Source organism: Mus musculus, chromosome 6 (genome assembly GCF_000001635.26).
Source record: "Mus musculus strain C57BL/6J chromosome 6, GRCm38.p6 C57BL/6J".
NCBI classification, from domain to species: domain Eukaryota; kingdom Metazoa; phylum Chordata; class Mammalia; order Rodentia; family Muridae; genus Mus; species Mus musculus.
The window spans coordinates 113,237,392-113,253,019 of record NC_000072.6 but is presented as its reverse complement, the minus strand read 5'-3'; the positions used below and the strand labels follow the sequence as shown (position 1 = coordinate 113,253,019).

The following is a 15,628-nucleotide window of genomic DNA, read 5'->3' as shown; positions in this document are numbered from 1 at the left end:
GAAGTTCAAGACCAGCCACAGCTACATAGTGGGTCTGTATGAGGCCAGCTGTGGCTCCATGAGACTCTCTCTCACACTCACACACACACACTTCTCTACGAGGTCAAAGTTTATGGACTACATAACAAGTTCTAAGACAAAAAACAAACAAACAAAAAAACACAAACCCAAAAACCAAAAGATAAATAAAACCCATAATTTTCAAGGAAAAATAGTAGCTATTACTTGGCTGCCTTTTTTCTTTCTTTAAACAGGGTCTGTAGGAGACGGAAGCCTGCCAGGACAGTGCTCTACAACTAAACTAAACCCCCACCTTCCTTATTATTTTCATTTTTCCTCATGGCAGGAATCACTTTGAGAGCTGGAATTCTTCAAGCTAGGCAACAGTATGTTTAAGAAGACTGCCTGTGTATGCCTGCATGATATGTATGTTTGTGGGTCAGTGTGTAGCAAGACAAGTTTGCTTCATTCCCTCCGCCCACCTTTATGTGAATTCTGAGTTCAAACTCAGGTAGCCAGTCTTGTACAGTGGACACCTTCCTGTACCCAGTGAGCCATTTGCTGGCCTATAAACTTTCATAACTCAATTTAAATAGTTTGTTGAAATCCAGTAGTCTGTCAGGGGAATGGGAAAGGAAACAAGTCAATCTAGTTTGACCACAGGCTGGGAGATCTATACCACTGCACTAAGACAAACGGAAGATGTAAGGTGACAGACCAGTTGAAGTTCATTTCTGAGTTGGTCCTGCAATCTGCAGTGTTAAGTGGGTTTCTGGGCTGGAGAGATGGCTCAGCAGTTAAGAGCACTGTCTGCTCTTCTAGAGGTCCTGAGTTCAATCCCCAGCAACCACACAGTGACTCACAACCACCTTTAATGGGATCTGGTGCCCTCTTCTGGCACAAAAGTATACATGCAAACAGAGCACTCAATACATTAAATAAACCTTTAAAAAATAAATAGGTTTCTGAAAAACAAAAGACCATCTACTGTAGGGTCCTCATCATCCCACAAGGTAACAGAGGTAAAGATGGCTCTAAATGAAATGGGTGGAGGGAACCACTAGGCCAACTGTCTAGCTCCTGTTGGATGTTAGAGCAGGCAAAATATAAGCAGCTGGGTATCACCTGGAACTGGCTAGGGGTTCTTGGAAATGTGGCCTGTTTGCACATCTGTTCTCCTGAGTTTGAGCTCCAGACAGCACCTTAGTCCCCAGGACCCTGTCAGGGACCACTACTGCTCCAGGGTGGCTGCTTCCCAAAGAGCATACTCACAATCTGTCCAGAAGCCCATGGAGAAGGGCTAGCTGAACTTCCTGTGGTCTAAGCACAACGCACTATGGTGGGGGCTATCTAACCTTTTCTGGGTCTAAAAGCATCCATAAATCAGCAGAAACTGTCAACTGTTGGTGTGGCAGCACAGGCTTTAAATCTTTGGGAATCTCCACATTTGGAACTGGACACTGGACGATGGTATTAAGATCAATCAGAGCTACAAAGTAAGATTCTGTCTCAAAGCTGGGCGTGGTGATGCACGCCTTTAATCCCAGCACTTGGGAGGCAGAGGCAGGCGGATTTCTGAGGTCTACAAAGTGAGTTCCAGGACAGCCAGGGTTACACAGACAAACCCTGTCTCCAAAAACCAAAAAAAAAGGATCCTGTCTCAAAGTAAAATAAAATTAGTTGGTAAAGTATGTGTTGTGCAAGTATGAGAACTTTTTGGGTCCCCAGCACCCTCAGAAGAAGCCAGGTGTGGCTGTGCAGGTCTACATACACTCCTAGCGCTACGAGGCAGAAACTGCACATGTCTAGAGCTGACAGGCCAAGAGCAGCACAGAATGTTCTAATCTACAAACTGTCTCAGAAAAGAAGGGAAAGGGGACTGAGAAATGCCACCCAACACATGCACACACATTAAATAAATGCCAAGCTTGGGGCTCAGGCCTGCAGTCCTCCCAGCACTTAGGCTGAGGTAAGAGGGCTGCTTTTACTTTCCTTCCTCCTTGCTCCAGAGACCTGGTGAGCAGAGGAAATCTGCTAGGATTTCACAATCCATTGCTAGAGTCGGTCTGGAAAGTCTTATCTGTTAAGGAGTTCCAACCTGCCACACTCCTAAGGCACGAGGCTTAAAACGACCCTGAAGTGGGAGTGAACTCTGATGGAAGCTTTAGGAATATCCCAGACTTGGAGGTCGGGTAGGCAGAGAAGGCGGCTATGAGTTTAAGGACAGCCTGGGCTACTGAGCAAAACCCTGTTTTTCAAAAATAAATAATCAGGAGTCACTTTGTATTCCCAAATGACAAAGCTCCACTCAGGTCTTTGCTTCAGCTCAGAGCTGAAATTATGTCAGTGACCCCCACACGGACGCATTTACAAGTCTCTATCAGAGGTCAGGACAAAAGTATTTCTCATTTCTCCGTATAAGACACAAGGGTGACTCTGAACTCCTTGATCCTTCTGCCTCTACTCGTGCACTGCCGTGCCGGACTCAAATCAGAATCTTCTTGCTGTGTAAACCTGGTCAGGTTATTTAACCACTCTGAATCAAAATATTTTAAGACACGTAAAGCGAGATCACATTATAGAGCTACCCTAACAGACCTACTCAACATAGAACTGCAAGGGTTGGGACTTATGTCCGCTTTACAGGAATGACATACTCAAAGTCCTGAGACAAAGTACACATTCAATAAGTACATGGCTAATCACATGACAGAGAAGGGACAAACAGCAGAATATTACCTGATTTAATATACTCTGCAAAATAAGCTGAGGCCATGTACAGGCAGTAAGAGCCAGGATGTGACCTAGGCAATCTAGCTCTATAGCACGGGGCAGGAGGCCCTGGTATTACATCCCTTCCTATCTGAAACCTTCCTTCAGTCAGAAATGGTCCATTTCTCTGGCCTGTTTCCCACACTGTGAGATTCCAACAACCAACTACCCTGCCTCATGCTATTAGAGAACAAAAAGGCTCTACCATTTTGCATGAAGTCGGTGACCAGAACAGGAGACAGCAAATGATACTGTGAGTGGACCTTACCTTGCCTTTGAACAGGATCACTGGGCAGACAAACCGACCTCTGCACCTGGCCATCTTGCTTCGGTGAATGAGGTCTTGCAACTTGTTCACCTGCACAGTGCTCTGAAATCTAACAAGCAGAAGGACGAGGTCAGCCAGGCAGCAACACAAGCGTGTCTGTTCACAAAGATGCAAAGGAGGCCCACACATGTAAAGATGCAAAGGAGGCCCGCACATGTAAAGATGCAAAGGAGGCCCGCACATGTAAAGATGCAAAGGAGGCCCACACATGTAAAGATGCAAAGGAGGCCCACACATGTGAAGATGCAAAGGAGGCCCACACATGTAAAGGACTCTCTAGAATTCTGTTTTTTGAATCAGAGCTGAAGCAGGCCTTGAATTCAGATGTAACTCAGGCTGGCCTTAAACTCTGTAGCCTAAGCTAATCTTGAATTTGTAGCAAACCTCTTAGCTCAGCTTCCCAAGTGCTAAGATCACATATATGCTCCATCATTCCAAGTTTTAGTCACTGAAAATTTAGCAAAGGCCATTATTTCTAAATTTCACATCACTGATATATCAAGTTTTTCAGGAAAAGAAAAAACCTGTTAATTCTAAGTATCAAAATATAAGTTACCCTGATTTCAGAGCCTTCCCAATGAAAAAAATGAAAGCCAAATTAAATGAACTGGGTGTGGTGGTGCATGTTTGTAATCTTAGCCCATGCAAAAGGCTGAGACAGGAGGATTACTATAAACTCAAAGCAAGTCTGGGTGACATAGTGAGTTCAGGCCAGCCCGAGTCACATGAGAGTTTGTCTCAAAACAAGGACCACATAGAAAATCCCCAATCAAACCCAAATAAATGAAAAAAATCCAAAAGGAAATAAGAGTCAGCAAGCGATACCAGCACCAAACAACATTTCCCCCAAAACAAACCGCACTGGAGTGTGTGTAGTGCATGTACAAGAGGATCCCACCAGCCAGCTAGGCTACCTGGTGAGTGAGGAAGGGCTTAGTGAGACACCCTGCCTCAAAAGGTGGTACATGAACTGCAAAGGCCTCTGCCTCCACAGACACATGCACAGGAAGCAGTCACATCCATACACCACACACAAAGACAAACAAGAGGCAGGGAAGTCAGAGCGGTACAGTGAGTCCTCAGAAGGAAAAGCAAGGGTTCTCCTTAGGGGACTGAGCTTTGAGCCAGCCTTACAGAAAGCTCAGTCCCCTTCCACAGCCTGACCCTTCAAGTGATCCTGTGCGGTGACACAGCTCCTCAGGGCACATGCACCTTAACACTGTTTCAGGAGAGGTTAGTAACACTCATGGATCTGTGGCTCCTTTGTAAGGGAAGCTGGATGATAATGCAGATGATACAACTACAGCCTTAGGCTGGTGGTATACACCTATTCTCTCTGCATTCAGAGCAAGAACAGGAGGATGGCCACAAGTTCAAAGCCAGGCTGATCTATATAGTGAGTTTCAGGTCACTGAAGACCCCACTTTAAAAAAACAAAAGCAGCCAGGTGTGGTGGCACATCCATTTAGTCCCAGCACTCAGGAAGCAGAGACAGGCAGGTCTCTTGAGTTAAGGTCAAGTCTGGTCTACAGAGCGAGTCCCAAGACAGCCAGAGTCACACAGAGAAACTCCATCATAGGTGCTGTGAGCTCATGAATGCAACAGCTCCAGACTTTTGAAAACTCCTCTACTTCCATTTCAGACGCTTCCACTTGACAGTCACTACACCCTCAAGCCATGATTTAGAGACAGAAGCCTTTATATTTTCCTTCAAATTGACAGTGGAAGAGCTGGGCACAGTGTTACAACCCAGTAACTCCAGCACCTGGGAGGTGCAGGGAGCGGCTCAAGAGCCCAGACTGTGTGAGATCCTACTTCAGACAGACAGCTGTGGGTTGTTTTGGTTGTTGCTGGGATGTGTCTGTGTGTGTACTGTGTTTTGCCTTAGATTTCTGTTTTCAACCAGCCTCCCTACCTAGGTCATTGGCCTCTAACTTGCGGTGTGGTCCAGCCTGGCCTCAAGCTTGCGATCTCCCTGCTTCCTTCTGAGAGCTGGGACTATAGGCATGTACCACCATGGCCAGTTTGTTTTTAAGACTGCCATGCTAGGTTTTTGTTTTCAGGGGATTGGGGGTTTTAGACAGGAAGTCTTGGCTGAAGATTACTATTGGCAGTGAAAGGCGGAAGAATAGTCAAGTGTTTTAAGGGTGGTGGCTCCCGGTAGGCTGACCACACCCCCACGGATGGTCCTATACCCATGTGAATAGCCTGGACTCAGTGGGTAATTAAAAAGAAAAACAATTTTAAAAAGACAAAGAGGTTGAGAGGTGCGATAGGGTCACAGACTAGTGGTCTGGAAGATGGGGGATGGGAGGGGCAGGACAATTAACACGCACTATACACACACACACACACACACACAGGAAAATTTCTAACATTAAAATATACTTTACAAAAGCATATGCCAGACCTAGGAGCACCTACATGAGATCTCAGTTACTTTGGTGGGAGGGGCAAAGCTGGGAAATCACAAATTCAAGTTCTGTCTGAGATATGGGGTGAGGTCATGGTCAGCCTCCAAAATTTAGCAAAACTCAGTTTCAAAATGACAAGAGCTCGTGAGATGGTTCAACAGGTACAAGTATGTCTTCAAGTAAACGTTAATTTAATAATCATGAGAAATAAGAAGTCAGGATTAGGAGGGAATTCCTCCTATGGAGCCCTTCTTGGAAGCTTTTCTCATACCCATTTTTGCTCTACAAAAACCCAAAAGAACAAAAGAGGTTTAAGAGGACAACTTGCCCTCCACCCCCATGGTATATTTTTCCAGGAGGTCAGATTTAAGATATAATTTTTGTTAATGGAATGTTATTTCTGAGGAGGAAGAAAACGACAAGCTTTATGGGGCCAGGGTCCCTATATCAATTACCCACAGTCAGGATGGCACTGGCTCACTGGCAAATCCTGCAGCCAAGAAGCCGGATGCCACTGCTCTCCCTGTCTTAGTTTCTCTATGAGGTACAGAGGCACCTAGTCCAAAACCAGTGCAACGCTCACCTCTAGGACCATGAAGCAGAGTGGCCAGCACGGCTCCTAGTACCCAGCTCCCCAAGTACCTGATCACCATTCCCATTTCTCAGCCATGTCAGGACTGTCTGTCCACTGGCCTCTCAGCAAGTTCACAGTAGTTCCCTCTGGACCCAATCCCAGAACATGGGAAGGCAGAAAAACCAAGAGTTCAAGCCTTAACTGCACCATGTTTACAGCTACCTTGGGCTATGAGACGCTATCTCAAAAACAAAGGGGGGGGGCTGCTTAGTGATTACAAGCACTCACTGCCCAACCTTGATAGCCCAGGTTTGGATTCTAGAACTGTAACAAGCTGGCCAGGATCTCATGGGCCCCTGTACCCCAGAACTGTTGGAGGGCAGAGCAGGAGAGCTGATGAGGTTTGCTGCCTGGCAGCCTACCCAGAAAGAGCTCTCATTCAGGGAGAGACCATTCTTCAAAGGAATAATAAGGTGGAGAGCTAGGTGAATATGCAGTGTTCTCTGGCCTTCATGCCTGGGCACAGGCCTGTGTACCACCATCAACCTTCACCTATACCACACACACATACTACATTCGGTAGTTTTTAGGTCATAAAAACAGAACTGGGCATAGTAATGCACTTTTGTAACCCAAGGACTTAAGAGGTGGACACAAGGAGGTCAGGAATTCAAAGTCATCTTGATGCTATATGAGGCCAGGTTGGGCTATGTGTTTTCCTGTCTCAAAAACCAAAAGCAAAACAAAACCTTTGCATCAGATTATCCTAAGCTGCATTCAGCAAGTTCTCCTAAAAGCTAGCACAGAGGGCTGAAGCAAGAGTCCCAGGTCAGCTGGTGCTACATAGTATGAGACCCTGTCTCATAGAAATACCTCCACCACATATCAACAGAGAAAGGACCAGCACAGGTACTAACCTCTGAACTTAGGGCTTCGACCTGATTGTGTTGTCGCTATTGAGACAATCTCACTATGTCCTCCAGACTGTCCTCAGGCTCAAAATCCTGCCTCAGCCTCCCACAGACTGGGATTATGCCTGGATTCTGAGTTCTTTTAGTGTAAGACCATTTATTTTCTATTACACTAGGTCATGGCTTATCTGCCTGGCCACTAAGTAAAGAACCAGCTCCGTTTCTGCTTTCTCACTAGTTCCTGTTTTTAATCTTTCACTAGACAGTGAATTGTGTGGCCTATGACCATACATGAATGAACACTGTATGCTTACATATTTGTATCTACAACCCAGTAGTGAGATTTCCTTTGCTACTTATTTGCCACTGGGGACTGAACCCAGAGCCTGTCCCAGAGGTAAATCTCTAGCCCCTCCTTTGGTATTATTTAATTGGATTATTTAAGGTTTTTGGTCTTCATGAACATCATCTCTCACAAAACTATTCCTTTTTTTTTTTTTTTTTTTTTGATTTTTCGAGACAGGGTTTCGCTGTGTAGCCCTGGCTGTCCTGGAACTCACTTTGTAGACCAAGCTGGCCTCGAACTCAGAAATCCGCTTGCCTCTGCCTCCCAAGTGCTGGGATTAAAGGTATGCACCACCACCCGGTTCACAAAACTTTTTTTTTTAAAGATTTATTTATTATATGTAAGTACACCGTAGCTGTCCTCAGACACACCAAGACAAGGGCATCAGATCTCATTTCCGGTGGTCGTGAGCCACCATGTGGTTGCTGGGATTTGAACTCTGGACCTTCGGAAGAGCAGTCGGGTGCTCTTACCCACTGAGCCATCTCACCAGCCCCACAAAACTATTTTTAAAGCATGGTTTGATAATAAATGACCACCATCTTATTACTCTTGAGGCTGAGGCAGGAAGACTGGGTGTACGCAGGGAGCAGCCAACCTACATTAGGAATGCTATACAGGTTTAAGAAAGCTTGCCAGAATTGATGTGGCAACAGTATTTTCTGTTTTTGTTGGTGATGGTGTTTTCTTTTGTTTTTAATTATTGGGTGTTTGTTCCTTTAGTCTTAGCTGTCCTGGAACTCACTTTGTAGACCAGGTTGGCCTTGAACTCAAGAGATCTGCCTCTGCCTCTCTGATGCTGGGATTAAAGGTGTATACTACCACTGCCACCACCACCATCACCAACCATCTACCAGGGTTATTTATTTTTTTAAAGCCCTTTAAAAGGATTTTATTTGTAGAGGGAGGGAGGGAGGGAGGGAGGGAGGGAGGAGTGAATGTGAACATGGAGGCATACATCATGGTGCGAGGTAGTCAAAGGACAACTTTGAGGACATGGTTCTCTCCTAATACCTTGTTTTTAAGAAAGGGTCTCTCGTGATTTTGGTCACAATGCTTAATAACCGAGTTTCTGGTGAGTTCTCCTGTCTTTGTTCTGATCTTGCTATAGGAGCTCTGGGATCACACATGTTGAGTGCTCACTCACATCTGACTTTTAAACATGGTTTCAGGGGGTCAGGACTGTAAGAGAAGTGCTACTCACCTGCTCAGACATCTCACTGGCCCTGGATTTTTGAGAGGGTGGGGTGGGGGAGACCATTTCACACTATGACCCAGGCTGGCCTGGAACTCACAGCAATCCTGGCTCAGCCTCCAGAGTGAATCCGCAACCTCAGCTGTGCTGTCCCCTAGCTCGGGCTCTTGCTGAGCCAATGCTGAGTCACGCCCACCAAGCCTGGGCCTGGGGATGAGGACTTCACCTGTTGGATTCTTGGGGTCCACCACAGAGGCAGCTCAGCAAAAACTCAGAGCAAACCCTCTGGCCCTCCTGGACAGAACTGGGGAGGTTTCTTTGCTAGACCAAGCCCTTTCTGAATCAAGTTACAGCCTGCTAACTCACTCTATTCATGTCACAGTAATTTATGCATGCAGTCATATTTCTTCCTATCCAATTATACCCAAATTCTTTTCCTTTCAACAAATACTCGTTGCCAATTAATGTCACTTCAATATAATGACCATGCAAGAAATGAAAACTAACTACAAACTCTAAAGCAGGGCATGCTGACATGTGTCTGTGGTTCTAGCTATGTAAGGCAAGAGGAGTCTAAGGTCAGACTGAAAACCTTAGCCAAGCTCCCATATCAAAAAGAAAAAAAGGGGGAGCCTAGTGCCAGCACTCAGGCGGCAGAGGGGGTTGGATCTATTAGTTTAAGGCCAACCTGGTCTACAGAGCGAATTCTAGGATAGTCAGGGTTATAATGGAAAAACCCTAAGTTCTGTTCCTAGCATCCATACTAGGAAGTGCACAACCAGCTGGAACTCCAGCTCCAGCAGGATGGGATGTCTCTGGCCTTCATTGGTACCTGGTCTTATGTACCTATACACAAACACACACACTTTAAGAAACTGTTCAAGGCCCTGAGATACAAATGCACACGTTAACAAAACTCTTCAAGGGTAGCATACTATTCTTTTCCTAGAAAGTGAGACCCTTATGGACAAGGTAGCAGTAAAGAAAAGGTAGACCAGTGGACAGAGGGGAATCATTCTGCTAACTGCCTCTTGGGTAAAGGGAAACTGCTCTCTGGGCTTCAACTTTTTTCTCTGTAGAATAGGGGCGATACTATATTTTTCATAGGACATAAGTGTGTGAAATCTTTACTTAAGACAATCAGAGAGGAATCAATCACTCTTCCCTCTCAACACAGGATCTCATAGTCCAGGCTTGTTATCAGACCTTGTAGCTAACAATGATGCAGTCAGTTCTCCCCTGGGATTACAAGCATGTACTACAATGGCCTGCTTATAGAGTGCTAAGACTCTAACCCAGGGGCTTCATGTATGCTAAAAACAAGTACTCAATTATCAGCCACTAGAAATTCTTCTCTTTACTGCTAGAATGAATAAGCACTGAACATGTTCCTTTCAGGACAAGCAACCAACCATAACTGAGAGCTAATTAGAGAATGCTGAATCTTGGCCCCACCTCTGAGGTAGCAAATCAGATTCTGCAGTAACAAGATATCTTTGTGGTTCACTCACATGAATGCTATCAGAGGGCAGAGGTTAAGTGCCACACAGCACTCACAAGAGTAAAAAGGGGGAAAGAGGTTGGGCAAGACATGGTGGACACTTCTAACTCTGCCTCTTGGGTGATGTAAGCAGAAGGTTCATGAGTTTAAGGTCAGCCTTGGTTACATAGATGACAATGTTGGTAGCAGGTGACTGAGAGAAAGTGAGAGACGGCTACAGACTAACTTTAGCTTACAGGACTATAAGGCTAAGTTGGAAGGGAAGTTAGAGAAGAACTAAGAAAGGTGCTGTAACTGGGATCTTCACAGAAGAAGAATATACTGAATTTTCAAGAGATGGCCCTCTTCTAGATATCCCTTCACACATAAGAAAATAAAGGCTAGCCGGGTGTGGTGGCGCACTCCTTTAATCCCAGCACTCGGGAGGCAGAGGCGGGCGGATTTCTGAGTTCGAGGCCAGCCTGGTCTACAGAGTGAGTTCCAGGACAGCCAGGGCTATACAGAGAAACCCTGTCTCGGAAGAAAAAAAAAAACAAACCAAACAAACAAAAAAAAACAAAAAGCCAAAACATAACAAACAAAAAAAAAAAAAAAAAAAAGAAAGAAAGAAAAGAAAAGAAAGGCTTCAGTCTTTAACTCCTCTGACCATGCTGTTCATCTGCTTGTAAACCATCTCTCCCCACATCTGGCTATAGAATATAAGGCATCTAAGGGGGTCTGGGAATGCAGACTGGAAACTGCTTTAGAAGGTCCGGGGGGGGGGGTGCTAAAGTCCACAGTCTTCATTTGTGCACAGATGTGACTGGAGAAAAGCACTACACCCACCCATCCCAGAAGGTCACACTCCTTGGCAAAGATCAGTGCTCCACTGAGTTGAGCACAGTGGCTCACACCTGTAATGGGAGGCTGAGGCCGAGTTGATAAAGGCCAGTCAGAACTACAACGTGAAACCTTCTCTCAAAGCAAAAAAACAAAAAAACCCAAAACAAACTAAACGTGAGAAAGAAAGGAAAGGGAAAGAAAGGTGTGTGAAAGGAAGGAAGGAGAAAGAAGTAAAAGCCAGGGCAAGGAAAGAAAAAGCCTGTTCAAAAGTTGTCCGAGAACTTTGGGGAAAAACTTTTTTTTTAAAGATTTATTAATAAATTATTATATGTAAGTACATTGTATCTGTCTTCAGACACTCCAGAAGAGGGAGTCAGATCTCGTTATGGATGGTTGTGAGCCACCATGTGGTTGCTGGGATTTGAACTCCGGACCTTCGGAAGAGCAATCAGGTGCTCTTACCCACTGAGCCATCTCACCAGCCCGGGGAAACACTTTTACACAGGCTCTCTATCATGAAGTCATCTCAAACACACCACCAGGGAGGATCCTCTAGGTTTGCCTACAGCAGCACTTCTCAGCTCTCTCCACACACATGAATTGCTTAGGCATCTTGGTATGCCGTGATTTTGACCCATGACTCTAAAGCCCAAGAGTCCACACTTTCCCCAAGGTCTTGGGAGACGATGGCTTTGCTTTGAGCAGCAGGAGCTTTCCCAATGCCCTCATTTACAGGGCAAAGATTATATAGCAGCTCCTGGAACACCCTTTAGACAGCAAGCAAGGAACTTAAGGGAAGAACTAGGAGCAGACATGGAGCCTCAGTGTTAAGAATAATTATCCACACCAAAGAACCATAACCCTTTACTACCTGATGAGCTAGTTCCTATCAGGTGTTTCAAGTCTGCTCTGCTGAGTACTGTTTCCCTACCTAGAGCCTGGGACAGACAACCTCGGTGTACATGGTAGCTCTTATTCTTAATTCTTACACATCAGGCTTGCATTAGCACAATTTATCATCAGGAACTGCACAAGCCACCCTTCTAGAATTTTAATTAGTCCTTGCAAGCCTTAATTATGAGGAGGCCGGGAATTATCAAAGAAAAACTAAGGACAAAGAATGAAAAACTTGCCTAGTGTTAGTTACAGAGTCAGAAAATGGACAAGTAGTAGGATGCTAACTCAAGCAGTGTGACTGTAGGCCCAGGCTCTTAAGAGACAAGCATGGGAAACACCCCTAAGCATGTCCTGAAAGCTGGGCATGGTGGCACAAGCCTGTAACCCCAGCACTTAGGCAGTGGAGGCAGGAGGATCAGAAGTTAAAGATCATTCCTATGGCTACAAAGTGAGCGCATGGCCAACTCAGGCTACATGAGGGTACTACCTCAATAAAATACAGTCTGTCTTGATATGTCATCATTCCTTCCAACTACACCTACTAAAGACAAAAGATGGCCCTGAAGTTGTTCAGAGAGGTGAAAGTATGTCTGCTGTCTTAGGTCAGTGAGGTCAAACAGAGGGGTGAAAGCTGCAGGGCTGGGACTCTCCACTTCTCATCTGAAGCTGTACTACTTGGCCAATCAAACTCAAACCTTAAGTCCGTAAAGATGCCAGGAACTAACCCCACCTGAGCAAAGTGAGCATGCCCTGCCCAGTCTCCTGACCGTGGGGATGAGCCTCTGAGGTCCACCCGACATGCACACTACAGTCACAGGATGCTCACGTGTCTTTCTCTTTCTCAGAACTCTCATACTCCAGGAATACGATGTGGCGGGGGTAGTGGCCGCAGATATCACCATTCACATTTGGAATCACGCTGAAACAGTAGTCACGGCCAAATAGCTCCAGACATCTCTTCTCAATGCGTTCAACCTGCATAGAGAAGGAGACTTGAGCCTGAAGAGAATTCTCAGGTTCTGAGGGCATGAGCTTAAGTGGCCCATGATCCAAAGAGGCCCCTGGGAGTGAGTGACAAGCAATTCTGTGATCATCATTCAAGGCTGGGAAGAAACATGATGCTGGACCGTGGGCTCTATATTAACTCACGTGTGGCATGCTTCAGGTGGTACCTAAGCCCGTTAGCCTCACTGCACAGAAGACTGTGGAGTCACAGGGAGGCTGGGCACATAGTGAGACCTTGTCCCAAAAAACAAAGCAACAGTAACTGTTGCTTTAGGTTACTATTATAGCATTAACACATTATGTTCTTTTAACACCAAAAAATCTTTTTTTCTGTTCTACAGCCCCAGAAACTCCAGTTGAAGCTCCAGTCAGCTGGGCACGATGGTGCACATCTACAATCTTATTACATGGGATGTTGAGGCAGGAGGATGCCGAGTTCAGTGTGTGCGTGCATGTGTGTGTGTATATTTATATATGAATTACTATATATCTCAAGACCATGTCTCAACAACACCTACAAAAATAAAGAAGCTCTAGTCAGCAAAATCAGTAAAAGCTGCAGACAGTTGTCTCTTTACATACCATCTGCTTATAAAACTAAAGGCAAGGCTCCCTTCTAAAATTAATCCTTTTGTTCACAGTTCAGTGAAAAGCCCACTGGAAGAAAAGCTTACCGCCTGTAACACATCAAGAACTTTGCAAGAGATCATGAAGCCTGGAGCAGTATTAAGACCAGTTGTGGTGAGAGTAAGGTTTAACTTGTAAAACTCTAATCTTCACAGACATTCAGAGGGCAGTGAGATCCATCAAAATCACACACCTCCTATAACCACTCAAAAGATTGCCCTCGAAGTCAGCTGTGGTGGCTCACACGTGTATGTAGTCCTTGGGAGGCTAAGGCAGGAGGATTATTAGTTACAAGCCATCCTGGGATAATGACTGTGAAACCAAGCCAGGGCCACAGACAAAAAACCACGCCTCAACACACACCAAGGCTGGTGATGTAGCTCAGCTGGTAGAATGCCGGTCTGGCATGCATAAAAACCTGTGTTCAATCTCCAGCACCACAGAAACCAAGCATGAGGGTAAACACCTGTAACCCCATCACCTAGGAAGTGGAGACAGAAGGACAGGAGTGCATGACTGGCCTTGGTTGGGATAACGCATTTAAGGCTTTTCTGAACATACAGTACAAATTCTAGGGTCTGCCTCCCCAGACATTGTGCTTTAAGAGAATCTAAGACCAGAAATCTTTGTGTTTAACAAGAGCTCCAAATGATGCCAATTATAATCTGAAAGGTACTTAATTGTCTGGTCCGATAATACCACATTAGTGATCTTTCTTAGGTTGTTACTTCAGAGATTAATAGAAGATGTCTCAGCCCCTAGGTAACCTCTGGGGCCAAACCAGTTTTATGGCCCAGCACAGAGACCAACGCCAATGTGTAATGCCACACTGGGAAAGAGAAAGGGCCGGGTCTATCAGTGCTGAGGTCAGTATGCCTCGACCAGATCAGCAGCTCTCTTTTCAGGCCTGGTGACTAGGGCAGAGGGAAATTCCCGGGGTGGGGGGACAACGGACAGAGACTTCTGATAAAAGGAACAGAAAGGGAATGTGGGTTCTCTTCTTGCTCTACAGGAAAGGAAAGGGAAGGGCCTAAGTCATGCTGGTACCTTATAAGGAGGTGACACACTCCGCTGTTCTCTGGGCTCCATAATGTCACACTACTCCAGACTTCTACTCTGATCTCTGGTCCAGAGGAGTCTCTTCCCCATTTTTACTTAGATTTTAGGGGTTTTGTTTTTTGTTTTGAATCTGTTGGTAACCCCTCCTAGGCTCACGAAGGGTAGCGTTCCTATTGTCTAACCTTTGCACCTGGCCCACAACTCCGACCCTTGACCTCCAAACCCCTGTTAAAGCAACCCCCCACCCCAAAACCCACAAGGAGCTTCGGTCCTCCTCTTTGGTGTAAAGCCGGATCCTTACTCTCTGAGTCCATATCCTGGATAAGTTCCTCTCCCGTGCCTCCCCAAGGAGGTCTCATTCCAGCTCTCCTCCCATCCCGAACCACAGTCTTCCCTCGGTAACTCAGGCCAGGGACCAGTTCAGGTCGTTGCACCTTTGGGGCTCACCTTAGAGCCGCTCTTCCCGCCGCTGTCCTTGGCACGGTACTGAGTCCGGGAGAACTCCTCCAGCAGCTCCCAGAGCCCGGGCTCCTGAGGCGGCGGGCTGCCCGACGAGGCGGTGGAACCCGCCGAGGCGGCGGCGGCGGCCCGAGCACCCGCCATGCACAGCCTCGAGTCCCCTCAGGGCGCCTTCCCCCAGCCCATGGCACCTGAAGCTCGGACTCCGGCTCTAAAACCTCCTGAACCGACTCAGCCGCCGCCTTCTTCTTCCACTTCCGGCCCCGCCCCACCTCTCCGGATGTTTACTCCCGCCGCAGCCAATCAGAGCCCGGGGTTCGTGCCCGGCCCACAGGTCCCCGGCCCACCCCTGACGCGGAGGGATCCAAGTGGCCTCACGGCGGGGGCCGCGCTCCGCCCAAGGGGTTTCCCCGGGGGAAGCCGGGCTAAACCACCGCGGCTGCGGGGAGGGGAAAGGCGGGAACCATTGGCAACAAGAGAGGAAGGAACCGCCGGAGGCCTGAGTTAGTGCTGGCAGCAAGAAGACGAGAGCTGCAAGAATCAAAACAGCATTTCAAACAGCACTTCTCCACTGCTCTTATGGACGTCCCTGCCAATATAGCGTGGACCATCATCCTATTTATTTAAAAAGATTTTCTAGCTGGTGTCAGTAGGCAAACGCCAGAGGATGAAGCGTGAGAATCAGGCATTTGAGACTAGCCCAGACCACACCTTAATT

At 46.5% G+C, this 15,628-nt stretch overlaps 1 protein-coding gene across 15 annotated transcripts in view; it reads right to left on the bottom strand.

Annotated features, from left to right (window-relative positions):
- Mtmr14 (myotubularin related protein 14) overlaps positions 1–15,385 on the bottom strand; it is a 43,758-nt gene extending 28,373 nt beyond the window's left edge. For 4 of the 15 annotated variants that reach the window (XR_001785185.2, XR_377503.4, XM_006506824.4 and 1 more), the window contains exons 1-3: positions 14,899–15,385; positions 12,587–12,735; positions 3,041–3,149 (exon numbers count right to left, since the gene is read on the bottom strand). Coding sequence is in view for 6 of the 15 variants with exons in the window: in XM_006506824.4 (XP_006506887.1) it covers positions 3,041–3,149; positions 12,587–12,735; positions 14,899–15,054 (414 nt within the window). In the remaining 9 variants the exon portion in view is untranslated. The remainder of the gene's footprint in view (positions 1–3,040; positions 3,150–12,586; positions 12,736–14,898) is intronic. The other 11 variants (NR_155434.1, NR_155433.1, NM_026849.2 and 8 more) reach the window with 6 other exon arrangements.
- Between the last annotated feature and the right edge of the window lie 243 nt (positions 15,386–15,628).